This window comes from Alternaria postmessia (genome assembly GCF_024291825.1).
Source record: "Alternaria postmessia strain BMP 2775 chromosome Unknown scaffold_59, whole genome shotgun sequence".
In the NCBI taxonomy this organism is placed as follows: Eukaryota; Fungi; Ascomycota; class Dothideomycetes; order Pleosporales; family Pleosporaceae; genus Alternaria; species Alternaria postmessia.
This window is the reverse complement of record NW_026260132.1, coordinates 18,318-44,669: the sequence shown is the minus strand read 5'-3', so window position 1 is coordinate 44,669 and position 26,352 is coordinate 18,318. Positions and strand designations below refer to the sequence as shown.

General features: G+C 51.3%; 7 protein-coding genes across 7 annotated transcripts; 5 read left to right on the top strand and 2 right to left on the bottom strand.

Annotated features, from left to right (window-relative positions):
* Positions 1-2,088: 2,088 nt before the first annotated feature.
* On the top strand, positions 2,089-4,348 carry J4E82_007955 (uncharacterized protein; the record flags this gene model as incomplete). Its single annotated transcript, XM_051734195.1, has 5 exons — positions 2,089-2,240; positions 2,300-2,334; positions 2,393-4,092; positions 4,152-4,242; positions 4,305-4,348. The coding sequence occupies 5 exons, from the start codon at positions 2,089-2,091 to the stop codon at positions 4,346-4,348; spliced, it is 2,022 nt and encodes a 673-aa protein (XP_051586014.1).
* Positions 4,349-4,721: 373 nt separating this feature from the next.
* J4E82_007954 (uncharacterized protein) lies at positions 4,722-6,167 on the bottom strand (the record flags this gene model as incomplete). The annotated part of the gene is made up of 1 exon (XM_051734194.1): positions 4,722-6,167. The coding sequence occupies one exon, from the start codon at positions 6,165-6,167 to the stop codon at positions 4,722-4,724; it is 1,446 nt and encodes a 481-aa protein (XP_051586013.1).
* Positions 6,168-7,453: 1,286 nt separating this feature from the next.
* On the top strand, positions 7,454-8,443 carry GLD2 (Glycerol 2-dehydrogenase (NADP(+)); the record flags this gene model as incomplete). The annotated part of the gene is made up of 1 exon (XM_051734193.1): positions 7,454-8,443. The coding sequence occupies one exon, from the start codon at positions 7,454-7,456 to the stop codon at positions 8,441-8,443; it is 990 nt and encodes a 329-aa protein (XP_051586012.1).
* A 364-nt stretch (positions 8,444-8,807) lies between these two features.
* On the bottom strand, positions 8,808-10,094 carry J4E82_007952 (uncharacterized protein; the record flags this gene model as incomplete). Its single annotated transcript, XM_051734192.1, has 1 exon — positions 8,808-10,094. The coding sequence occupies one exon, from the start codon at positions 10,092-10,094 to the stop codon at positions 8,808-8,810; it is 1,287 nt and encodes a 428-aa protein (XP_051586011.1).
* Positions 10,095-10,499: 405 nt separating this feature from the next.
* On the top strand, positions 10,500-13,525 carry J4E82_007951 (uncharacterized protein; the record flags this gene model as incomplete). The annotated part of the gene is made up of 3 exons (XM_051734191.1): positions 10,500-10,782; positions 10,864-12,623; positions 12,689-13,525. The coding sequence occupies 3 exons, from the start codon at positions 10,500-10,502 to the stop codon at positions 13,523-13,525; spliced, it is 2,880 nt and encodes a 959-aa protein (XP_051586010.1).
* Positions 13,526-15,238: 1,713 nt separating this feature from the next.
* J4E82_007950 (uncharacterized protein) lies at positions 15,239-19,228 on the top strand (the record flags this gene model as incomplete). The annotated part of the gene is made up of 5 exons (XM_051734190.1): positions 15,239-15,524; positions 15,593-16,197; positions 16,773-16,892; positions 16,943-17,403; positions 17,461-19,228. 5 exons carry the CDS (start codon positions 15,239-15,241, stop codon positions 19,226-19,228), a joined length of 3,240 nt encoding a protein of 1,079 aa, XP_051586009.1.
* A 2,721-nt stretch (positions 19,229-21,949) lies between these two features.
* J4E82_007949 (uncharacterized protein) lies at positions 21,950-23,056 on the top strand (the record flags this gene model as incomplete). Its single annotated transcript, XM_051734189.1, has 2 exons — positions 21,950-22,878; positions 22,936-23,056. The coding sequence occupies 2 exons, from the start codon at positions 21,950-21,952 to the stop codon at positions 23,054-23,056; spliced, it is 1,050 nt and encodes a 349-aa protein (XP_051586008.1).
* Positions 23,057-26,352: the final 3,296 nt, after the last annotated feature.

Genomic DNA, 26,352 nt, shown 5'->3' with positions numbered 1-26,352 from the left:
GACGATTGATCGATGTACCCTTCTAATTTATCAGTGTTCTCTCGCAATTCGTCAATGCTCTCTTACATCATGCCTGATGACTTTTGCGACAACTGCGCGATTCCGCAACCACCTTTCTCATCGTGATCACATCTGACCATTAATTCTGAACAAGAGTGCAACTTGGTATGTTCGCTGTCAATGTGTCTGTGAAGCCTCTTTGATTATCTTTTTGGCAAAGTTTCATTGACCGTCTCTCTCTCTAGCCTATCTTGACGACAAATTCGCCGATTACATTCTACACGCACCCTATAGACGACTCTTATAACTGCCTAGTATCCGTTGAAAGAATACTTGCGCAACAAACCTATGATACCGCCTATCATCTCGAAGTGCCTTTCCTATGTAATCTACTTCGCTGCAACAAGAAACTCCAATAGCAGTGCCAATGACTCGACAGAGGCATACTCTATGACATAACCGAACCAGGTCTTCTCCTCATCAGGCACGACTGTCAACTTATTGGTACGCGACAGTCTCATTTGGACGCTAGGAAGATGGTGGTCTGATGCAAGAGGTCGAGTGTGTACGGCTAGCGGTAGAATAGGCGTAAGCAGTGTAGTGTGGGTGCTAATCTGCTGAGGAGGTGGAGAGCTGCCAAACAGCTCAGCTAATTCAATGCCCTCATCAACCTGATCAGTTCTTGTGTTGATGATAGAAGACATGATGGTAATAGACATGGTAACGCGATGCGATGCTTGGTTTAACTACAAACTATTAGCGTGGTGCTATCGCGGCCCTAATTGGAGGCCAAACCACATGCGGTCATGCCCGTCGATGCTAGTGAATTAATCCAACCTCACGCAGTATATGTAGCAACGACACTCAAAGGAAGCTTGAAAGAGCTGTTCTTATGTGCAACTCTACAACTTATCTTTCTGAGAGTTCCTGCCTGGCGCTGAGGTATTTAATCCTCTAAGGTGTGTCCTTATGTTAACGCGATTGGACATGTGGAGGCGCTAGCCTCCCCCGAGTTGCACGCCTGCATAGCACAGCCGAGCTGTTGCGGCCAACGCTGGTTATCATTCATCGGGACGTAGACCAGCTACAAAACCAGAGGGGAGCAATTGGGAGAGAAATATTATGAAAGCCGGTGATTGCTGAAGACTTGCGCTTCCACTTCGTCGCGGCTGGCACCTTACTGATGGTCTCTTACGTCATGGTCTGCAAATCCATACAACAACTACGTGACACCCTAGCTGACATCGCCATCCTAGATACGCACAGCTTTTATTGTTAAAGGTGCCGAATTCAGCGACGCGAAACTATCCTTACTCCCTGACGGATGTTGTTCATCGCGCCTGGAAAAACCCTAATCTTTGATCGCGAACCCATCTTAAACCTGATTGCTTTGGTGGCTGTCCCATTATGAGGATAAAGATGTTGCCTTCGTGCTTGCCAGGCCTGAGGTTCTCGCGAACTGTTCGAAGTTGTTGAACATAACTTTTTCTGCTATATGCCGAGGTCTCTCTGCTTTCAAATCGTCTTTTCCGATTCTCCATACGTCAACGCACAACCATATCTTCATTGGAAGGATTTATCAGTTCCAGGTGCAACGACCGTATGAAGCCTCTCTTATGACCGATTTTCTCGATTTCCGCTTTCCGCAGTCCGTCCGCCGTGTTCCATGTTGTATTTGAAATACTATTCGGAACGTCATTTGAACAATCCTGAAGGATTCGCGGTCGGGTCGATCAAGGCTAATAAGGTGCACTTAGCTCCGCGAAACTGCCTCTGCCTGGTTGCATGCCCCGACAAGGATAAAAGCAAGGGTGGGTAAGATAGCCGAGGGAGGTACCACGTAAGCAATCGTTGCCATATAGCATTGAAAGCCTTGCTTATAGAAGCAAGGCCACCCGCGCATCGTACAGGAGTTGAGTTTTGCTGTTGGACGCGTACCTCGGCTTTCTAGCCGCGTAGTATTGTATATGCGAGAAGCTCTTTTGCGAGTGAATCGACTGGACGTTGCGCCCTTTGGATTGCGATTACAGGGTCATGATGCAGTATCTGGTAAGGCGATAGCCTCGTTATGCAAGGACGTCGCTTCGGATGTGTTCGGTCCGAATCAACTTTCCTATTTCATTATATATGGAAGAATCTAAGACATTCGTGAGTAGGGCGATTATGGAGGATGAAATCAAACTGCGGCAGTTGGAAAGGAGTTTAAAGTTGAGGGTCAAAACAGGATGCGACACTTGCCGGTAAGTGGCTCCACACCGATCACTCAGCAGACATGCGCAAGTTACTTACTGGTTACTAGAAAGCGACGCATAAAATGCGACGAAGCAAAACCGTGTAATTAACCGAATATCGCAAATCAGCTAGGATGGAAATGAGGACTAACGACCACCAGCATGTTACAGGTGCACAAGAGCCAATCGAACATGTGGTGGTTACAGAGACACATCGCCACAAGATTCCACGTCTCCAGCCACCGCAGCCGCGTACCGCAATTCTTCTTTCCTCGCTATTCCCCAGCGCCAACAACAACAACAACAGCAATCGCGCCGCCAGTCAACTATCTCCAGAAGCCCGTCAACAAGTCTCAGCCCAGAACCTCTCGAGAATCGCTCATTCCATTACTTTCAAACCTACACCCTACCACGTTGGACCGAGTTCTTTGACTCTCACCTATGGTGTCAGACGGTGCTCCAGTTGACCCATGAGGAACCTGCTGTGAAACACGGAATCCTGGCGCTGAGCTGTTTACATGAGAGGCTTGAAAGTGGTGGAGCCACTGCCACCAGTTCGCCGACTACTGATGGTAGTATACCCCGTGATGCAGCGCTCGTACAGTACATACGCGCAGTGCGGTATTCGAACGAACTCCTTTCTTCATTTCAAGAGGATGGAAAGGGTGATGGTCATAGCAAGAATGGGTTTGTCATCGAGAAGACATTGATACTTTGTATCATTTTTACCTGTTTCGAGAACCTATCCGGAAACTATAGGGCAGCTAATATGCATCTCCGCAACGGTCTTCGTATTCTTCACCAATACTGTCCACCTTCCCCCTCTGGTTCATCCGACACATCAACAAGCCAAACTTCCATTCAATATGCCATCGCCAAGGTCCTCCATCGTTTCGACTTTCAAACCATGATTTTTTCCGATGACACGTCCCCATATGAATGGTGGTTGGATACCGCACCAGAGATCCCGACAATCTCGTCACCAGAAGATGGTTATCTGAACAATGAGGCGGCAAGAGACGATCTGGTTGAGTTGAGTCGGTGTCTGCTATGGACTTCGGGGAATCTAGATAAGGAACCAAGGGTCACGCGGAAGAAGGATTTTAGGAAAATGTATGAAGGGGCGATAAGAGCATTGGTGGTGTGGCAGCACAAATTTGGGCTTTTTGACAGGAAGTATAGGAAAGGTACTGAAAGAGATACAGGAAGGGAAAGGGGGGACGAAGGGAAAGCGACGGATGGCGGGACTTTACTCCGGATCTACGCCATCATGATGCGGGCGATCGTTGCAGCAGGAGCAGGTCTCACGAGTGAGATGGTGTGGGATGCCTACATCGGGGACTTCAGGGAGGCTGTTGAGCTCGCGGAGACGTTGCCTATGCTCCAGCCTCAACCTAAACCACCTGCATTGCCATCGCCGCCAACATCACCGCCCTTACCCCACCTGACGATAACCTTCCATTCCAACACCGCATACCCAGTCTCCAACCATACTTCCTACCCCCACTCCTTCACATCCCGCCTGGCACCTCAGATAATCTCTCCATCCTTCGAACTCTCCCCCATGGTGCCCCTCTTTCTTATCGCAACGCGCTGCCGCGATCCGCTCGTCCGTCGGCGCGCCTTAGCTCTCCTGCTCAACTACCGGCGGCGCGAGGGTGTTTGGGATTCGCTGGCTGCGGGCATGATTGCTGCTCAGGTGCTGAAACAAGAAGAAGGAATATTGGATGCGGAGTTGAGCGAGGGAAATTGGCTGAGTATGGGAAGGGTGGAGAAAGCGGACGACATAACGGAGGAAAGGAGGTTAGGAAATCTTCTTGTGAGAGTGGAGATGAAGGATGGTGGTGCTGGGGCTATTCAAGTAAGTTGTTTTGTGTTGTGACGAGTCTATGTGGGATGGAGGCTAATTTGGTGCTACAGATGAGGTATGATAAGGGCAATGAAGAGAAGTTGAAGGCTGGGAGGACATTTGTAGGTACAGGGGAAGCTATATATGGAGGGGACATTTTGTGTCAGTAAACCTTGACACAACTCATGCGAGTATGAGATGTTTTTCTAACGAGCTTTTGATAGTCTGTGCGAACAGAGGAACTGCGCCAAGAAGTCACTGGGTTTGATGACGAACCGGGAGCGAAGATACGGTTTTGGAGTAGAGATGAAAGGATGGATGGTACTCTGTGCGATGTCAAGTTTACATGAGGTAGTGAAATGAGTGGTAATGGAAAGACTACACCTGGGACGAAGACATCACATCTATGTAAAGAGGCAATGGAATGAAGCGATGATGTAAAGAGGTAGAAGACTTTTAGAATTCATCGTAATCTATAAAAGAAACCAAGAATCCGTGGACTCAATTGTTCGTAAAATCTATAAAGTGGTGCTAGCTTCGCTTTGCAAGGATATAAAACCCATAAACGCCAGAGAAATGCTTATCTACAACAAAGGAAAGAAAGCCCTTCGTATCAATCGTTTGATGTTCCCAATCAACACTTAAGCGATGGCAGAAGAGCCACCCTCAGCCATGACAGGGTTGATCTTCTCGTCGAAGTTGAACTTGAAGTCCTGGCCGAGCTCCTTCTTCATGGCAGTGGTGACAGCCTCGAAGACGTTCTTGAAGACACCGAAGGAAGCAGGGTTGTTCTCGTCGTTGTCACCACCCTGGAAGACACCAGTGCGGACAAGGCAAGTGTTCCAGCCGTACATGTTACCACCGACGATATCGGAAGCAGGGTTGTCACCAATCATGTAGATGTTGGCGGGCAGCTTCTCGTCGTTGTGGATGGTCTCCATCCAGGAAGCGATGACCTCGTCGGCGTACTTGTAGGTAGCCAATTCGGGCTTACCGTAGACAACACGCTCGAGTTCAACACCGGTGAGCGACTTGTACATGGCCTCGAGACCAATGCGGAAGGCTCCCTGGGACATACGGGGGAAGGGGTGCTCAGTAGGGCACAGCATGTCACCCTGAGAGAAGTAGATGGGGATGCGCTCGGAGACGGGGTCCGCAGCACGGGTTCCGAACTTGCCGTTCTTAGACTGGAGAAGGTCCATGATGATCTGGATGTCGGTGGCGTAGTCGCGGCTGTCAGAGAAGACCATGATGGCTTCAATGTTGACCTGGCTGAAGTCGCGAGGGCGGGAAGTCGCGCGCTCCTCATCGGTGAAGACACGGTAAGGGGCGATGGTAGGGTCCCAGGCAATGATGTCGTTGGGGACAACAATGTCTTGGAAGCCGTATTGCTCAGCGACCTCACGGCACTTGTAGCCCTCTCCACCGACAACGAGGACGGTCTTGTAGTACTCGGCCAAGGCACGCATGGGAGTGTGCGACTGGATGAACTGCTCGGTCGAGATGGGGTTGTGGAGAATCTTGGAGAGCTGGTCGACACGGGCTTGCTCAGGCTTACCAGATCCGTTGGTAAGGAAGATGTGGGGGATCTTGATGCCGAGCTCGTTGTCTCCGTTCAAGATCTCGAGGACGCGCTGACCCTCGGGGATGAGACGGTCACCGTGGACGAGGACACCGTCAATGTCGAAGACGAAGGCCATGTCCTTAGCGGCGCGAACCTTCTCGCCAGCGAGGTCCTGGAGCTGAGCAGCGATGATGTCGCGGGATGGCTGGATCGGGGGCATGCCAGGGCGGACAGCAGCACCACGGCCATCGGGGTAGTGAACGGATGAGAGACGTGATTGCCTCTTGGAACGAGGGATGGGCAATGAGGTACCGAAGGAGTTGCGGGATCCTCTCCTCTCCTTCATGGAAGGCTGGAGAGAGAGGTTGTGCATGTAGCTAGTGGTGTCGGCCATGGCACTTCGGGTTGCTGGTACTTCGACAGCGTTCTCAGTGCCATCTTCGTTGTCAACGGGGATTGGGACCTGGGTGTTGGACTTGGTCTGAGTGAGAGGAACCTCGTTCTCTTGGACGGAGGGAGACATGATGGCGGTTGTAGTTGAAGTTTGATATAAGAATGGGGTATCAAATCAAGAAGGTAGTAATAGTAGTATCAAGCTTTACAGAAGCTATGAGTGACAGTAGATGTGGAGTTGTGTGATGATGAATGAGCAGTATCAGGGTCCTGGGGGAGGGGCTCTATATATCACATCACCCGATAGGTAGCGACTGCCATAAACCCCAGATGCCATCATCATTCGCCAATCTCTTCTAGAAAGTTTCGCAGGAGCTTTTCGCTATCCCGATTCAGGCCGGCCACACCAACCACGTTCTAGCACTGTGAGCGTTCAACAAGTACCTATGTACCCACAGTGCGACATCATTACCATGCGGAAGTGGCCGTGCATGGCAACACTAGTGGAGAAGTTTGCTGAACCAGAGAATGTGTAGGATACCGTCACCGCCGTATTATCGCCGAAAACTGGGGACCGATAGCAGCGTAGTGCTGTGAGTCGCCACAACACCTAAAAACAGCGTTGTATACCTCTCGCCGATGCCGTCGAAGCTTAGCGCAGAGCCTCATTTGACCGGACGCAGAGCGCGGCCGGAAGATAAGGCACGGTACACCGCCTGTCAGAGGTGGTTGGCGTGCATATGCGACATGTGGGAATAGCTGAGACGATTGTAGCAGGATGTGTAGACGGTACAGGCAGCTTGCAGACAGACACGGCGTTACTTCCCAGCAGTTCCTGGTAGTGACGAGCAGTGGGTGGGGCGAGGTAACCGCGGCTCGCCGAATTAGGGCGAAGGCAGCTAGCGATCTGCTTAAACGAGTGGCTGACAACGGCAGAGCCGCACGACTATTGGGACTACATCGTTCCACATTTCCTTGCGAACGAAGTTGAAGTCGGCAAAACTTCCGCGCCAGAAATTAAAATGGCTTCGCTCGGCCCGTGCTGTGGACCCTGAATCCACAACCGACGTCATTGTTGATGACGAGGGCCAACACCAGAGGGCCAACGTGAAACTGTTGGATGGGACTATTATGGAGTTTTTTCGCAATGGGACCGATGCCTGCGAGATGCCTCTGCGATCGGAATCTCTCGGTGTGAGGTCACGGCCGGCAGAGCTTCATGGTTGGGCATGGTCGATGATGAAACCTTGAAGAAAGAAATTTCAGACGGACCAAGGTTACGCTGGATATATGTAGCACAATAGTCCCAGCACGCGCTGTTGCCGCTGAATAAACCATCTTCAAATCACTTGACACCTTTCATTGTTTTGAACCTACATCACATTTTCACATCTCAAGCATCACAACACCGCAATCATGGCCCCCCTCGCGAACCAGAAGTCTTTCAAGCTGTCCAATGGCGTCATCATGCCAGCCGTCGGATTCGGCACCTTTGCCAGCGAAGGCGCGTCTGGCGAGACGTACGCTGCCGTAACCACAGCGCTCAAGACGGGCTACCGCCATCTCGACTGCGCGTGGTTCTACCAGAACGAAGGCGAAGTCGGCGACGCCGTCCGCGATTTCCTCAAGGAGAACCCCAACGTCACACGCAAGGACCTTTTCATCTGCACAAAAGTATGGAACCACCTGCACGAGCCCGAGGAGGTCAAGTGGAGTTTTGAGTCGAGTCTGAAGAACTTGGGCGTTGACTACATTGACGCGTTCCTCGTCCACTGGCCCATTGCCGCAGAGAGCGATGACAACCACCAGCCCAAGTTGGGTGCTGATGGCAAGTACATCATCAAGAAGGAGCTCACAGAGAACCCAGAGCCCACATGGCGCGCCATGGAGGAGATCTACAACTCCGGCAAGGCCAAGGCGATCGGAGTTTCCAACTGGACTATCCCCGGCCTGAAGAAGCTGCTTCAGATCGCGAAGGTCAAGCCCATGATCAACCAGATCGAAGTCCACCCTTTCCTCCCCAACACAGACCTCGTCAAGTACTGCCAGGAAAACGACATCCTCGTCGCCGCCTACTCGCCGCTCGGCTCCCAGAACCAAGTTCCCAGCACGGGCGAGAAGGTCCGCACCAACCCCAAGCTCAACGAAGTTGCCGAGCGAAGCGGTCACGACCTTGCGCAAGTCCTGCTCGCATGGGGTCTTCAGCGCGGCTACGTTGTCCTGCCCAAGAGCTCCACGCCCAAGCGCATCGAGAGCAACTGGCTCATCCCCGAGCTCAGCAAGGCCGACTTTGACGCCGTCGAGGAGGTCGCCAAGGGACGGCACACACGTTTTGTCAACATGAAGGACACTTTCGGCTACGATGTCTGGCCAGAGGAGACCGACGGTGGTGAGCTCAAGGCATAGAGCGGGGCAATGAGATCACGATGACACGACATGTTCGATTTCGATTTTTGTTTCTTTTTAGCGATACCAAAAGTCAATCGGAGGCTTAATTAGATTAGCTCGTAGAGCAATGGAATCGATCGTGAGAGATCGTGAGATTTATTATATCATGTTTGCATAGCATTGCGCACATCGTGTTCGCAGATCTTGTGCTCGCGTGTTATGACGCCTGCCCAGCAACGGCGTCTCCCCGCACGCCCAGGCCACCGGTGCACTACCATCAGGCCTATACACAAGGATTCGTGTATACGACACATCCTCCCAAAAACAACTGCGATCCTGTCGCAGTTGCATACAATTTGTAAAATAGTGTGTAGAAAACCGTTCAAGTTAAGACCAGGCGATCCAGTAGTTCCAGATTCCTCCTCTCTCTATGTTTCCTCTCCTCTTCTGCTGTTTGCTGCTGCACGATCGCTTGTGTCGGTAGAACTATCTCAGGGAAGTGCTCTTTTGTGAACTCCATAACGCTCTGCGCTTCCGCGAAATTCTCTTGTTCCATCAGCTGCCGGGCTACCCCTAGGCAAAGCTGAACCAGGAAATTCCGTCGACCCCGAGATGCGTTTAAGTATTTGATAGCGCCAGCAGGATCCTGGATGAATTTGAGGCCAGGTTTTGCGCTAGGTTGGGTCGGGTGGTGCAGTGAGAGCATGGACTGGACCGCTCGACTCCAGTCTCCAAACCAGTGGATTGATGACAGCAGGAATTTCTGGTATAATAGCGGCGCTATTGAATGGTCGGGATTGGAAATGATCAGATTTACAAGATGACCACCTGCAGGTCTTAGCACGTCATAAGCTGCTTCGTATCCTGCGTTCTCGAGCAGGCGGAACGCTTGCATGAAAACATTCATACTGCTAGTAACGTCTTTGTTGTCCGCCGAGAGTACAACCATCTTGGCTAGGAGTTGTTGTTTGAAAGTTGCTATCCGTGCGACATCTAGTCCGGTGTCTTTTGCGCGTTGTTCGTTTGATCGAATGAACCAGCGCCAGAGTGCTGTGGTCTCTCCCTCGGCTAGCAGTAGAGCCACCAATCTGTTTAGAAATCGAGTGCCGCGCCCCGATTTGATTGACATGTCGAGAAGCTGCTTTGAGTTTTCCAAGTTGCTGGTTTTGAGCCATTCAGCGAGTACAGTTGCTGGTGATCTTCCGTTCTCAAGTCTCAAGGGACTTGGGTTCGTGGTCTTCTCGAGGTACTCGAGACATACGGCGGCCTTTGGCAGAGTGGCGGAACCTGCGGCGATCTCATTGACGAACCAAGCCATGGGGTCTCTCATGATATCTACGGCAGCCGGCCCTGATCCTCTCCGACGGGGCTTCACAGCAAGAAGAGGGTTGTTCAAGATGGAGTCGATGTGCTGAGTTGCTGAATCGTACGACGACGTCTGGCGGTTTGGAGAGGAATTGCGTCGGCCATGGCTGGTGGTCAACTCTCGTGTCGGTTTCCTCTGGCTGCTCTCGGAGGGGGCGAGGGGGTGGGCGTGGTCGAGATGAGTACGGAAGGAGTTGGTCAGCAAGTTGAGGAGTTGCTGCGACTCTCGCGGCGACAGGGGGAGCTGAGGGTGGATCTTGGAGGCGAGAGTGCTCAGCACGCGTTTGCCGGCGGAAGACTGCATGGCTTCGTGTTGGTGTTGGTGTGTCTGGGCGGGTGGAGTGAGGCGGATGACGAGGGTGGACCAGGCGGTTCGGGAAGGTGCCGCCTTATGCGCACGTGACAGATTTAACGCGCGCATCATGGCAGGCTGGGACGAGACGCTCCAGCTATTCGTAGATCAATTGACCTTCAGCCCTCACCTCACTTCTGCATAAACAACAGCCTGCCTCAGCCCCAGCCAACGCGACCCTGCCGCGTCCTCAGCCATTGGAAGCTCTAGCGCCAAGCCGACGTGGTCGCTTCCCTTTAGCTGTTTCCCCAACTTTACTCCTCCCTCTACATCATCACCTCGCCTGCCCACCAATCCGCCCACACAAACACACACACCTAAGTCCCCCGCGGCTTGCCCACACATCACACAGATCCAATGTCTGAAGCACCATCTCGGCCTGCGCGAGGCAGGAGCTCTGCCCGCGGCGGCAGGGCATCATACGGCTCTCGAGGCCCCAGAAAGACCAACGGCGACAGCGCATCCTCCAACATTGACACATCAGCAGACCAAGGCGAACTTGGAGAGCTTAAGAAGCGCTACCAGTCACAGCTATCCACACTCAAGGAGCTATTCCCCGACTGGACCGACGCCGATCTCGTCCTCGCAATCGAAGAATCTGACGGTGACCTGCAGACCACCATCGAGAAGATCAGTGAGGGTAAGCGCGACCCTCCCACGTGCCCTGCGCCTGCATCACGTAATTTGTACACACGACGGGCACAAGGCTAATGCACTACAGGCGCTGTCTCGCAATTCTCAGAAGTCCCAAAGAAAGCAAAGGACAGGTCCCGCTCCAAGGCCAAGGAGAACATCGTGCCCATCGATGGCGCGTCCAGTCTGCGCGGCCGGCCCGATGGAGCCCGCCGTGGTGTCGACAGCGGTCGCGGAGGCCGTGGCGGACGGGGCACTGATCGTGGTCGCGGTGGAATTCGAGGCGGTCGTGGAGGCGCCGCCAGTGGACCTCGTGCGGCTGCTGGATCAGTCCCGACTACCGAGTCCGCTGCGTGGGACACACCCACAGTCCCAGAAGAGTCCAACGAGACCAAAAAGGACGATGAAACCGTACACGCGCCCGAAGCGACGCCCGAAGCCATAAAGCCTGTTGTAGAGGCTGGCCTGACAGCCGCGAAGAAGACTTGGGCGAGTATGTTTGCTGCACCCAAGCCCGTCCCCGCAGTTCCCAAGGCAGCACCGAAACCTGCTGCTGCTCCAGCCCCCGAAGTGCCCGCACAAGCACCCGACGAGACGCCCGCGCACCAAGTTGCCCAAGAGCCCGCCGTGCAGGCAGAAGAACTGCCTATACCCCCTGTCGCAGATGAGACCGTCGAGACCCCGCCCATCACGGCCGAAGACACGTCCAAGATGACGCCAGACAAGAGCGTGGACGATGCTGCACCTGACGTCACCCTCACACCCTCTGGAGATCAGCTAACACAGGAGAACGTCGAGCATCTGCCCGACGAGTCCCATCCACCTCCAACCGAGACAGCTTTCAGCACTGTCGCAAGCTCGAAGGATATTGGGAGTGCAGTAGCGACCCCATTGAACGGTCCTACACAAGCACCTATTGGCCGTCCCGCAATTGGAGGATTCCAGACGACCGCATTGAAGGCGACTTCTGGTACCCCACACCGAAGCGCGAGCTACCAGAGGAGGTTGATGGAGCAACAGGAGGCAGTCGTCATGCCCGGCAACCACGCCGTAGACAGGGCTGCAGTTCAGTTTGGCAGCATGGGATTGGGCGAAGGCTCGGACCCAGATGTCGACGAAGACAGGGAAGAGGCAGAGACCAGGACTCAGCCGCCCCAACACTCCCCCATTACCCAGCCCAAGACCTCTCTCCCTCCCGCTCCTCGCCAAGCATCTCAAGATGCCCCCCAACAAGAGTCTGCCCCTACACCAAAGCAGGCCCCTGGACTCCCTCCCGTCCCCCAACACCAACCCAGCCTGCAGCAGTCTCCCTCAAACCCCATTGGATCTCAAGCTATGCAGAACCAAGGATCTCAGTCCAACCAGCCCTACAACCAGTTTGCTAGGTACGGTCAGCCAGGTATTCACTCGGAGGCCTCCGCGCCACCGCAGAAGCCATACGATCCATTCGGCCAGCAGATCCCAGCGTCGAACCACTCGCAGTCGCAGAACTACGATTACCCTGGTCAAAGCCAGGCCCCGTCTCAGCCTGGTGCTTTCTCCTCCGCCCCAGACAACTACCCCTCCAACTACCTTACTTCCGAGCAACGCTCGCAATACCAGAACTACTATGGAAGCTACGGTCAGCCCATTGCGCAGAGCCAGCAGGAAGCCGGTTCTGCTCAGCAGCGTACTGGCAGTGCATTCGGCTCTGGACCTACTGACTCGGCTTATTCACAGAGTCAGATCCCACAAGTAAGTGAACCTGTTGCGCTCTCCATACTCATGCACGATCGTTATGCCAAACGAATCCGAATGTCTCATCTGAATGAGTTGCTCGAGACGGGAAAGGCAAACGACACGGACGGAGTAGGGACAGTAGCTCACGCAGAATTCTGTATTCTTCTATTATCCCTTGCTAACAACATTCTCAGTCTCAGAGCCGTTACGGTGACGCTCAGAACAGCGGTCACAACACCCCTAACCCGGCTGCTATGGCAGGTCAGGGACATGGCGCTCAAGGCCAGCACGCGCAGCACGGTCACAGTGCGGGCTACCCATACAACCACCCATACTATGGCAGCCCCTACTACGCTAACTACATGAACCAATTCGGTGGTTACGGCCAAGGAGGAGCAGGCTATGGTTCGTTCGGAAAGGGCGGCATGTACGGTCAACCCCAGCACTACGGCATGTCTCCCCAAGCTTCGTTCGACCAGCACTCGGCTTCACCCGCCAATGCAGGAGGTTTCGGCGCTTCTTCGCTCCACGATCGCGGCAGTGGTATGGGTGCAGGCTTCGGTGACTACGGTCGCTCAGCTTCTGGAGCATCTCAGAACCCCAGCGCCACTGCCAACTCTGCTGCTGCTGGATTCGGTGCCATTCCCGATACCTTTACTCGACCAGGAAACTTCCACCAAAGCTCCTATGGACAGTCGGGTAGCCAAGGCTTGAACGATGACGCCCTAAAGCCCTCGAGCGACTACAAGAGCGGTGGACCCAGCCCATCGGCTCTCGGTGCTCAGCCCGGTCGCCCCGGTTCCGCCAACCAAAGCACCCCTGGACAGGGCGGACCCCAACACCCTCAGCAAGGCTACGGCAACTACCCGAACCACCTTGGCAACAGCCAGTATGGCGGACTCGGTGGTCTAGGCCACCAGAACTCCGGTAGCCATCAGCAGCAGAGTGGCTATGGCAACTACGGCGGATTTGGAGGATACGGCGGTAGCTACAACCGCGGAGGTTGGGGCGGAAACTACGGCCAGCACTAGATCCGTCTCCTGCAAATCCAAGACGTTTGAGAGACTTGACACGTTGTTAAGAAGAATATGGGCTACCCATATCATCATGACGAGCTTGTACGACAAAGGGTCATTGTTTTCTTTCTCACGTCCACTTTGAGTTGACTGATGGCACGAAGAAGCATGTTTACATGATACGCTTGATAGGCCTCAGATTTTGTATTATGACAATCTCCTTTCTTCTCTCTTGTTCCTCTCTTGCATCCTCTCTTTTTCTAGGTCCATGTCATGCCATTGGTTATTTACGTGCTCAGTCGCGAGGCGTTTAAATCCGCAAGGGAGGGATAAAGTCAAAAAGATTCTTGTTTGTCTGATTTTGCGTGTAGTCGGCTTTTTTCCTTCTCCGGTACTTTGAGAAGGAAACTACTGTGTTAGGGTATGGTTAGGGACTTAAGGGGGTAAAGAGCAGAGCAAGGTAGCTCGATGGCGTTCACAGTTGAGCTGCTACTACAGTTGAGCTGCTACTACAGCTGAGCAATGCATATCATTGAACATGGAGCAACTTCGCGCTTTCCTCTCGACTTTGGTATTACCTCTATGCGTGCTTGTCGTAGCGAGGTACTCGGGTACTTCACATGTTACACTTGAAAGCTTGGCAAGGATTTTAGCGAGCTGCAGGTACGTACCTTTTTTGGCCGAGAAACCGGCGATCCTGCCTCCGCTTCTTCTCCTTCAACAATTCTCGCTTGCTTGCTCACGCAACCTTGACGCAAGCTCGGCGGCCCTTTTGAGAAATTTCTCGTTTTCTTTGACCATCCGCCACGCTATGACATACGCACGTGGGCCTAAGGCATGTATTCCGAGTCGTTTCCGAAAGGCCCGATAGAAGAGCGTTTATGCAAGATCGCGAGCCGTCTCGGCATTCATCGGGCAGCGTTATCAGAGTATTGCGCGATATCATGTCTTATCGACGTGAGATTGAGAGAGGTCTAGAGTGTGTACTGTTGCAGGGTATCTAGTAGGCGGATATCGCTACTTGCGTCAGCACACCAGCCTTTGAACCTAGCTGACACATTTACTAAACTCGAAGAGTAGAAAAGAGGCACGAATCCATGTATTATATATAACAGTACGGCCGTAAAAGATGAACACCGGCATCTCAACGAGACAACACTGCCGGCCGATGTTTGCTCACCGCCAACATTACCAACGCGATAACACCTAGGCATGCTCGGAACGTCATTCCAGTCAAGACCTTTATCTCCGCGCTACTGCCGCCATGATCCACGACTAATCCGTTTGCAAGGATAGAAACCAAGGGTCTTACTTTTCTAGGTAAAGCTCCCTCGACTCATGCGTCAAGGTCATCATGGTGCTGTCGGAATTTATTTTCTGGCGTGTACGCGCTGTTTTCCCAAGCGTCGACTTCGTGATACCTTGATGGTCCCTGAGTCGCTCACAAGCAAAAATCACAGAACGCCCACTCGCGCGCTGATTGACTGCAACTTTTCTTTTTGGGCCGAAACGTATGCGTCGTGGTATCTCTCTTGATTGATTGGAACGACGTGTAGTCAGCTGGAGCGACACACCGATTAATTACAGGAGCTGAGAAACGCCAACGACTGTATTTGAAGAAGAGAGGACTACACAGTATCCGGGAAGCAATCCGACACGTATCTTCACCTATTACACCCACAAAACGTATCGTGCCATAAATCGAGGTCCTGGCAAACGTCTACTGCCATGGAGTCCACGTCCTACCAAGCCGACGCTCTCCCAGCATCGCCGCTACTCCGTCTTCCTTTCGAGATCCGTCTCATGATATACGAGTACCTACTCCTACCATCGACGACGCCCACGACCGGAAACGGAACCTCAGTCGCGAACCTGATTCCCGACTTCCATACCTACCTCTCCGAAGATACGAACAATGATCCGTGTACCTTGAGCGTACGCACTATGGATCCATGGTTGGGAGTGCAAGGTCCAAGGACATGGAGACGGAGGAGTACATACCATATTAGAACCGGTACGTTTACAAGCAATCCGAGGGGAAATCTGTGAAGGGAACTGGACAATGTGCTAATGGATTCGCAGGGCCCTTTCTAACAACCACAACACCAACAACGTACCGCGTCCTCCTCTCCCCCTACACATCGCACCTCCGCCACACCGTTCCCTCCCTGCTATCTCTAAACCACCAAATCCACGCCGAAGCAAGCAAAATCCTCTACTCGACCTACACATTCTCCTTCCACACCAGCATCGAAGCTGCAGTGCCATTCCTTTCCGACCTTACACCTCGAAGCCGTGCCGCTCTACGCCATCTCAGCGTGACGAAGAAAGCGCTGCCATATAGCAAAGAGTTCGACCGCGCGGAATGGGCAAGTCTATGCGACTACCTTGCTACACCGCCGCAGTCTGCTCTCGACGGAACCGAGATTCCTGCGCCTGTTTCCCTGCGCAGCCTTACTCTGAACGTCATATCCGGCAAGCCTGATCACGGCTGGGAGTCCATAACGCCCATCCTGCCCAGCGACTTTGACACCATGCTGCGTATGAAGAACGAGTGGCTTGGCGGTCCGCTTGGTGGTGGTGGTGATTTCGGGGGCATGGATTTAGAGTGGGCGGAGCAGGTTATGGCGATCAAGGGACTGGAGAGCATTAACGTGAAGGCGATGGTGGAGAGATGTGCTAATCCTGTGAGTGAGAAACAGGCGTTTTGGATTGCGTTTAGTAAGAGTGTTGCTGAGGGGGGGTTTGGGGAGTGGATGACGAGGAGGATGGTGGTGTAGGGGATACAAACTGGTTGATTCCTTTCTTGTTTAAATGAAGAGCGCTAAAGCGAGCGATGGTAGGTATGGTCTCATTGGTGTTTACTATACATAGCCAATGGATCTTTTGGCCCCCACACCAAGCCCCCACCACGCATCTAGGATTCACCTGGTGCAGTATTTTCGTCATACTGCAGACGTACGGCACGTTGCTCAACCTTCATGTCCTGGCATATCTGTCGTCCCTTTGTTGATGGAGTGGGTTAAAAGCAGGCTAGTGTCTGCAAGAGCATTGTTCTTCTCCCACAGTCTCATCTCTTCGATTCGTATATCCGTACAGCATGGCATCACGCTATGATGCTCTACAAACTAGGGAGGATATGAACAACCCTATACGACTGCAAGAAGACCAGGATGTCGCCTCTGTATAACAGTACGAATACCAGGATGTCAGCGTGGCAAGCGAGCGCTCCAGCGTTTCTATACAACAACACGAATACCAGAACTTCAGCGTAGCGAACGAGAACTTGGTCAATGCCGCACAACAACACAAAAATAAAGATGTCCAAACAACCGTAGTTCCTGCCCACAAGGCAGAAATGCATGAAGGGCAACCCGTAACAGTACGTGCAAAATGGACCTGCATACCTGAACCTAATAACACGTCACCCAGATTGTGCGCAGAGTCGGCAAGTGGCCCTACACTCTACTCGTGCTCAGCATCCTTGGAACTGCGGCATTCATCATTTACATCACCTTTCTCTGGTTTACCGCAAGTGGCAACAAGAATTGGAAAAACATCGCTCTGTCTGGTTGGATGACGAGATCCGTCGCTATTGCGGCTGTTGTGCTTCGAACATCAACTACTGTGCAAGCCGGCCTCGCGTCATCTATGCTTGCCGCTATCGCGCTTGAAAGCACTACCGGAGTTGCCCTGCAAGATCTAGCACCTCTATCTTTGATGCGTGCGTCTTCTGCGGCGCCGTATGCTCTGCTAGCATATCCGAGGCTCGGTCGCAACGGACCAACTTGGGTTCTTCTTGTGTGGGCTGCCATCATATCGATCACAACTGTCTCCCTTCAGTTTACATCGACGATTCTGCTGGCCGACGTGAATGCAGGCTTTATTCCGAGGTAGGCTCATCTCAAGGATCTGTTGGAAGTCACGAGACAACATGTTAACCTGAGTAGTGGTCTTTCACCTTACGCATATGTGCTTCCTCAGGAGTTGTTGTTTAGGGGAAGCCTGACTGCCAACTGGCGGAGCGCTCCACGGCCGTGGCCAATATTTGCCGAATATACAGGAAACGACTCGGCTGATGGGTCTATAGGCTACTCAGACACGGGCTCGACGATGAGAGCGCTTTTGCCGTTTAGCGATACTCGGTCTCGGTCCTTCATCCATACCTACGAAGGTCCAGCCCCCGTCGTCGATGCGCGCACGATTTGTATTAGGCCAAATATCACAAATACTCGGGTACAAGCCAATACTACTTACGACCTCAAAATTCATGGGAATATTTCGATTCCAGACGACCTGCTAACAGTCCTCTTGGCCGAGACCCCCTTTACGGGCTTCAAGCCAACCGCGTTTGCGTGTGAGCCGTCGTGGAACTTCGTAAGAGATTACGGCCAGGACAAAGTTGCAGGTCGAACCTCTGCCTGGGATCTAACCGTTTGCGATATCGGACCGGCAGGTTATGGGGAGATTAAAAGCCCCTTCTGGAAGAACTTCTCGAGCACATCCACTCCTTTTCTGCTAATGAACTACACGGGTTATGTCGATCAACAAGTCCAGAACAACACGAAATTTCCACCCTTGGAACTTGCAAACTTCAATGATACAACTCCGGGACTACGCTATCATGACAGAAATGAATGGCTCGACCTCAAACAAGACGCAGATGTTCTGGACTGGTCGCATGGCAACAATTTCGCAGATAACAAGCTAAGCTTCAGTCTCTGTTTTCCAGTGTTCCGTGCCTATGTTCTCAACATATCAGTAACGTCACGAGCGCCTCTGGAAGAGCCAACGTTCTTCTATGACGTTGAAAGAAGTCAGTTTCGCTATGATGATGTACGGAAGCAACTAGTTTCATCGTCTAAACTTTTAGCAGACGAGCGGAATATTTTGTCTTTGCATCCACAATCCTGGCGACTCTTCGACAATATGACCGACCAAGAATACCCATTTGGTAACATTCTCACTATGATAACTCTCACTGGTTCAACCACCGGTTCGAGTCAGATTTTCGAGCCAGGGCAGGATCACCCAACTTTACACCTGATGGACGACATGAAAGAATTCCAGCCTCGTGCAGATTATAATATCGAAGGACTTGGGTTAGAGGTCCTACAAGAAGGCGGAACCCCAGCGGAAGCAATGCAAAGCATGCTGATGAGCGTTGTACTGGCAGACTACCAGTCTTACGTCTTCACTGAAGTTCCCGATGGCACACCAAACAGTACAGCCACCTTACGTGGTGACTTCATCACAGCGCAGGTGCCCGGAGGTAATGGACGACCTGCAACCAACCCTGCCGGAGCGACACGATCATATGTCATAGTCATGATCGCCACAGCTATACATAGCGTCGCCGTATTCTTAATATTCATGCTGTTCATCAAAAGCACTAAAAACACGCTGATTTGGGAAAGTTGGCACACCATCGCCCAAACCATAAGCGCAGTCACCGAGCCTTATCTCAGCCAGGCGGGCCTGGCCACCGACTCTGAAATCAAGAAGCAAATGAAGACCGAAGGTACTTCTAATCAAGCTGTTTCGGTCAAAACGGACGAAAGCGGAGCCAGAGCTGAAGTTGGCGTTGTTAGGCAACGGATAAAGAGCAATAGAATACAAAAGGATTCACAAAGTGATCTTTTGATGGAGGAGCTCAGGCCTGTGAGGTCTGCAAAGAATGCGGAACGGTGGAACGATAGAGATACAACCAACAATTAGTCGGGGGCGTTGCGAATTATTGATTCATATCTGCTAATAGGGGGGGATTAAATGGCATCGATGCTGCTAGGACAGATTGCCAGACAATTCGCCTGACGCTGCCAACCTACACCAACCTCTCCTTCCTGATCAACCCATCTACCTTTACTCTACATCTATCTGTCATTTCCCAAGTCTCTCATCAAGAAATGGCCAGGACATATAGCCTAATGGTAAGGCGCCCGCACACAATGGCCTTAGCGTCGCCCGGCATGAATTCGCTGGAATTGAGCATGAGGGCCCCTCAGCACAGAATTTGCGACAGTTCGCCACCGGGCGGTCGTGATGCGGGACATGCAAGTCCGAGTCTCGCTGTGTCCATTAATCTGTATTTTTCTTTGTTGACGTTGGCGTTGTCGTTATTGCAGATAGGTAAAGGCAGCCAGATTGGAGGTGGCGGTTGCAGAAGGTTGGCATAAACGTTGACGGTAAGAGTGAACTTGAGAAGATACGTCGGTCAGACACATGCGTGCTCACGACCACTGACAGCGCTGGTTCACATAGTTCCACTCCATGGCGCTCATAACTCCGTAATAATGCGCTATAGCGCTTAAAACGATGAAGAGGTGGAACAGCTGATGCGATGCACCAAAGATATCGTATCTCTTCGGTCTGCAAGACTCTGGGAAGTGTTTCTGTTACGCTCGTCAATCAACACTTCATTGCAGAGAAATGTGGTGGTGTTGAACATGATTGCCTTACCGCATAGAACCAAACACCCATCATTATCAGAACACCTTCAAGGTAGTAATAACGCAGACCAGTTTGCTTGTCAAACTGACCATAAGGGAATAGTAACGCGCCATGGATGATTGGCGCAAAAGCCGAAAAGCCTGTAGCGACAAAAGCTGACAGGCGTAAGGTTTTCCATTTCGGACCATGAAGGCTAGGGTTGATGACCATAGTCGCTGTTAGAGTTCCTAATGTGATGATCTGGAAGAATCTCTCAGCCATCGTATGTACCGTCGCATATCATTCTATACATACCATCGACCAGTATACCTTCTGCAACTGCGGTTCGCAATAAAACCCAAAATAAAGGCCGGGTATAAAACTCCCTACGATCTGAACTATAATCGCCACATAATCCAGTCTCACCCACAGGCTAGCGAATGTTTCAGAATGGCATATCAGCGTGTGATACGCAGCGGAAGTACCGAAGCATATCACAGACGTAGTTAGGAAAATTCGAAAGACGAGTTCGTCGGTCCACGTCGCTTGCGGAAAGCGACTGATGAAATAGCGGTCAAAAGAGTAGCTGGCCAAAAGAACGATGATGGCAGGAATGAGATGCGAGTAGATGTTGACGGTCTCGTTGTGCAGGTAGGATAGGCTGCGGATGCAGAGGGGTATCGATTTTGTGACGGGACGGTAGCCGGTGGTTATCCAGGCGTTGTGTGCGTACCAAGATGGCACTTCGTGACTGTCGTAGAGTTTTGCCGATGTATCGACTCGCGATGGTTCTTTGGGTGGCTTGTAGGTATCGTGACTGGCCATGGTTGAAGTCATCGGCGACGAGTATTGCAGCGACCGCAAATTAAGATTAAAAATTAGATGATGAAAAGAAGGAGACGATGCGAAAGACCAGAGACTAGAGAAAACTGCATAGGAGTTAAATCGGCTATAAAGATCGAATCATCGGCAAATAAATCCGTCAATCATTCGCGATATTATCGCGCCGCTTGAGTCAGCGCGTTGGGTGATCAGTTTGGCACGGACATATTAGCTAGGGTAGCTAGTGCCCATGTCCTGACATGATAAACACGATGCGGATTTGCCCTGCCCTTCGAGATCACTTCTGTGTGTGATGGCGATGGCGATGGCGATGTCGGCTGCGGAATCGCGCGGTTGTTGTGAGGATTTAGCAGGCATGAAATGACGTAACGGAACTTCAACGGACGGCATGTCTCCTACCACCGTGAGTATGGACAGCGCATGCAGACCGATCGCGAAACCTGGGATGAAAAATGATGAAGATTTAACAGATGTTTCGCAGTGGCAGTTCTACACATACGGGCAGTACACGACAGCCTGTTCGGAAAAAACTTTGAATCCACTTCAGCAGGTTCTCAAACGAAGGGTGGTGCTTCTCGCGCGTACTAGACGGTTTGTTGGTTCAGTCGTTAGGCCTATCGGATGCATGCCTTAGGCTGAAGGTTAGGGGCAACAAAGCCATAGTACCTACCTAGGTATTCTACCGAGCCGAAGTTCGTACGGATCCTCACTCCGACTCCGACACACCAAAACAATCAACAATCCTGTAGTGAGGAGTCTCGCACAGGCAGACGGGGTCCTGTAAGCGGTATAGCAGAATTTCCTTTTTGGCTATCCTAACGTTCTCCTACGAATTAATCCATTTTCTGTCTGTGCGCGTAGCTAATACTCTGATCCTGTTGTCATTGTTCGTCCGAGAGTACAACACATTATAGCTTCAAGTTACAAATCATGCGGCACGCCTTATACTGCAAGCAAGATGCATCAGCCCAGTCAGGACTGAATCCCGAATAGCTTCGAATCTTGTCGTATATTCGCAGTACACGGAAACGATGACGATTAGCAGATTGCGCACATTCTAGTAGGTTAGATCCATGGGATACATTACATCTTCTATAAATACGCGTACCCTTCGCATACATTACCGCAGTTCATGCATCATTATCGGTTCTCCTTCAACTTGCTACGATGTCTCATAACATTCTTTTAACAGGCGGTTCTGGCTATCTCGGCGGCACGCTTCTTGCGCGCTGGAACGAAGCACAGCTACCTTCTTACGGGAAGCTGTTCGCTCTCGTGCGCTCATCGGAGCAAGCGAGTGTAGTCAAGCAATACAATGCCACGCCTCTTACTATCGATGCATCAAACCCAGCAAGCATCAAAGAAACGATTATACACGAAAAGATCACGATCGTCTTACATCTCCATGATGTTATGGACACCACCTTCTCCACACACTCCATTGCTGGCCTAGGTGAGGTCAAAAAACTGACCGGTCTCCAAACGCACTTCCTATTCACCACCGGCGCGAAAGTGTTTTCGGAATTTGTTGGAATGCCGACAGAGCAACCCCTGCCCGACACTCACCCGGATCTTTATGCACTACAAAAACGCGCAATCGACCACACGCCACTCAAGATCTTTGGTCCAGCTCTCAAGGCTAATTGCAACGTGATCGAGGTGGCGGAAGCACATGGTGTGCGTAGCTATATCTTTGTACCGTGCATTGTGTATGGAAAGGGAGAAGGTTTTGGGAACAAGACCTCGATTCAGACCGTTGCTATCATCAAAGCCGCCAAGAAACTCCGTCAGGTGTATCGAGTCGACGAAGGTAGGCCAACCTGGCCTGTCTGTCATGTTCTGGATAATACTAGTCTATACTTTGATCTGATCCGCTCAATGCTTCAGGAAAGGTCGATAGGCTATGGTAAGAGCGGCTACTACATCGCTTCTTCTGGTCCGGTTGCCTGGGACGACATCTATAATGCGTACAGCCTTGAGCTTAAGAAGCGAGATGTCGTTGAAGATAAGACGGTAAAGGATGCGGACGATTCGACCCAGGAGAAGATGGCAGAAATCCTTGATGGAATTCCAGCGAGAATCCAGCTCGGTGGATTGTAAGTCTATTCCGGTCGTATGAAGGGGAAGAGTAAGGAATGCTAATTGCTATTCAGATGCACGCTGGCTGCTGATAATGGCCCTAAGATTGGTTGGATGCCACGGTACAAGGCGGAGCACATACTCGAAGCTGCAAAAGACGAAGTAGATTTTGTCCTGCAGAACATGAGAGACTAGTCACTCTTGTGTGCCTTGCTTGAGAAATTGTAGCCTACTCGAGTATCGAGTATCGTAGAAAGTAACTACTCTTGTCCGTATGCACGCTGTACGCGCTCTTCCAAACACACATTTCTACAATACCACAACTCAGCGCCACAATGTCGATAGAAGACGCACTGAGACAAGCTGATGCAGCTGACAGAGCAGGAAAACTTTGCTGCCAAACTTCTAGCGAAAATCAGGTTGTTGAAGCTGCAGTGAAGGTCCATATGGCCGTGTTATTCGGTAAGGTTGAGTGGTTCCTAGGTAAAGATTTGGTAGCGAACCTTGCAGCACTGTGACAGCATAGATCGACACGTGATCGGCCAGATGTTTGTGCGGCTTCACTCACTCTGACAAAGCCGCTGCACGCCAAGGTTCACATTCGCTATATCGATTGGCGTTTGACCCCCATGCCCTGGAAAATGATCTTCTCAAGATCGTGTACAGAACGTGGAGAAAGAAAAGAGAAACAGAGACCTGTCCCAGGAAAGCTGCAATGTCAACCATACCTCAGGCCTTCTCTAGTTCACGTTCTGCGTTGCGGCTACTCATGCCTACCACCGTCTTCGATTTAGCCTATGTTTGCACTATCCTCTAACTTGATGCAGTGCCATGCTAACCTATTGTAGTTAACGGAGATACATAGGTGCCTCATCGCACCACCATGTCTTCGCCCGTCGCTACGACAGCTCAACTAGCCGATAACGGCACTAGAGTACTTCAGAGTGTCAATACGGACTCAATACTACCTACGAATATTCAACTCCGACGCGCCTACACTCTACCCTCACTTGGCCTCCATTCTTACAACAACCAATCGATTAGACTTGTTCTTCTTCCAGAGCCTGGTGTGAAACGGTGGTTCACGTATGTTGTTGGGATGTTTACAATCGTTGGACTGGTTGTCTCTGTTATCGCTGTTGTAATCAAGTGACTTTTGGACGAAAGCCTTGGCTCATGTGTTCAGCCTAGTAGGGTGTGTTTTGAACACAAGAAGTCTTTTATAGAACGGGTGTGCAAGATGATTGTGGAGAAAGGCCGGAAAATTCATACTCAATGGAAGCAAGAAAAACAACAATCTTGGATGTTCTGCAGCACATACCACGAGGTCTGGTGAAGAACGATGCAACAGCCGCTTCACGTGACTCTCGCTAAAATGTTAGTGGTACAGTGTATGATAGAATACGCCTAGGCACTTACTGGGAAACGTGCCGAGGCAAATTTCAAATGAAGACTAGCTTACAAAAGTCGGTCAGTGAGTGTAAGCATATATGATTGGAGGAGGCATAGGGGACGTTCAACGGGCAACAGCACCTGGGCATTGCTGATCGGTAGGGGCCCCGCATCGCAGAAAACCATGCGCGGCAGCGCGAATGGGACGCTTGTTAAACACGACAACCCTGGAAGGACATTTCGATATAAAAGGAGCGGCGTTGGAGATTGCCAGGAAGAACACAGAGAAAGAGGATACAGGGAGCTGGACTTTGGTTATCGTTTTACGACTTGTTACTGGGGTGTTCTTCGGAAGGGGACAAATACTCGTAGACATCGATGTAGGTAAATTCGCGTTACGCGTTTCGCCACCCAATCCGATTGGTTGTACCTAGGTACCGTCACGCTAACTCATGGCAGTTGAAGGAATGGCCAGGCATAGTCTCAATCCTACTAACTCTTTACTACCAATGCATCATATCGTGCCTGAGCCTGTGTATCCCAGACGACTCGATTCAGGTAGCTTTAGCTGTTGCCATCATTGCCACAACTTGTTGAGGGATGTCGAGCAATCGCCTCGACCAAACCAGACTTCCAAATTTGACCTCTGGCTTGAACGTATTCAATGTGCTGCCCAAATCTGGGATGTCGTCTTAAGTACTGTCACCTTCGCGACGGAGAAATGGGGAAGATGAGAGTATATCATTGTGGTTGTACTCAATGTACAGTGGTGGGAAACGAGGGAAGGATGAAAGGAAAGCAGTATGCGCGCGTTCGCTGGGAATGATGGAACAGATTGTTGTTGGTGTATGCGGATGCGATATGTCATTCGTTGAAGGTGATATGGAGATGGTGTGGGGAGTTGGAGTCGTTGCTTCGAGTGTTTTCTCGCCCGGGATAGACTTGTCGTGCAATTTTTTACCATAAATCAATAAAAGAATGCCAATCAGTAGACACGTTGAGGTTGAGTCGTATGGAACACAGACAATCTGAATGAGGCGAAGGCTGTAGGTCATCCTCTAAGCTTACCAAAACAAGTCGTAAGGCGCAAAGTGTAGACCTTTTCAAGTCGAAGTCCACTGCTTATCTACAATGGTATCGGGATTCTCTAAGCTTATCCGCTGCAACTTTGGCCAATTACCAGGAGGTTACATGGGTGCCTGTTAGCGATTAGAAGGATGGCTCAGCCTGCAGCGACATGATCTCCTCACGATTCCGTGTCTTGGTCGTCTCAACTACGCCTTCACGCAGGTCGACGTAGAAATAGCGAAAGAACCCAGATTTTGGTCGACTAACCGAGTTAAGCATTGAGGAATAGGTATGGGATCATGTACCATCTATGTTATTGGCTGCCTAAGAAAGGAGACCGTCAGCAGCCGGTGATGCAATTGGTGCCCCATTTACACGCTCCCAGGCCATGCGCTGCGCCTCCATTCGCAGCGCCTCCATTCGCACTGCACTGCAGCTCAAACTCTACCGTGGTATTAATCCCCATCCGTCCTGTCTCCGCCGCGTGCTGGGTCACCCGTCTGAGCACTTCTCCCTCTCCAAATAGTAGGCTGTTGTAATAAAGACAGCAGCAAGCTGGCATTTGCACATCCGATTCTTCTGAATATTCTTAGGAAGGAATCAGTCAAGATACCCACACAATAACGAGTTTTGTCTTTGTTTTTCCCGAGGTTCGCTGCTGCTCAGCGTCGTTGTCATCACCCACCAGCCTTGACGCATAGAGTTAGTCCCCTCGTCCATGATTGGCTGTATCTGCATATTGACTTGTGAACAGTCAGCATCACCATGCGCAACCTCGATACTATACTACCAGTCTACCATCCGCCGCAACGTGCCTACACTATACCCCCAATCAATTCAAATCCTCACGATAATCGTCCGATACCCCGGACAACCAGAGTTGTCACTACAAACGAAGCCAATGTGAAGAAGACATGGTTTACATACATTGTGGAATACGCCCATGTAATAGGCCTCGGTATCGCTGCTATTGGAATCGTTGTCGCTGTCGTTGCTGTTGTGGTTAAGTGAATGGAAAAGAGTGAGGTATA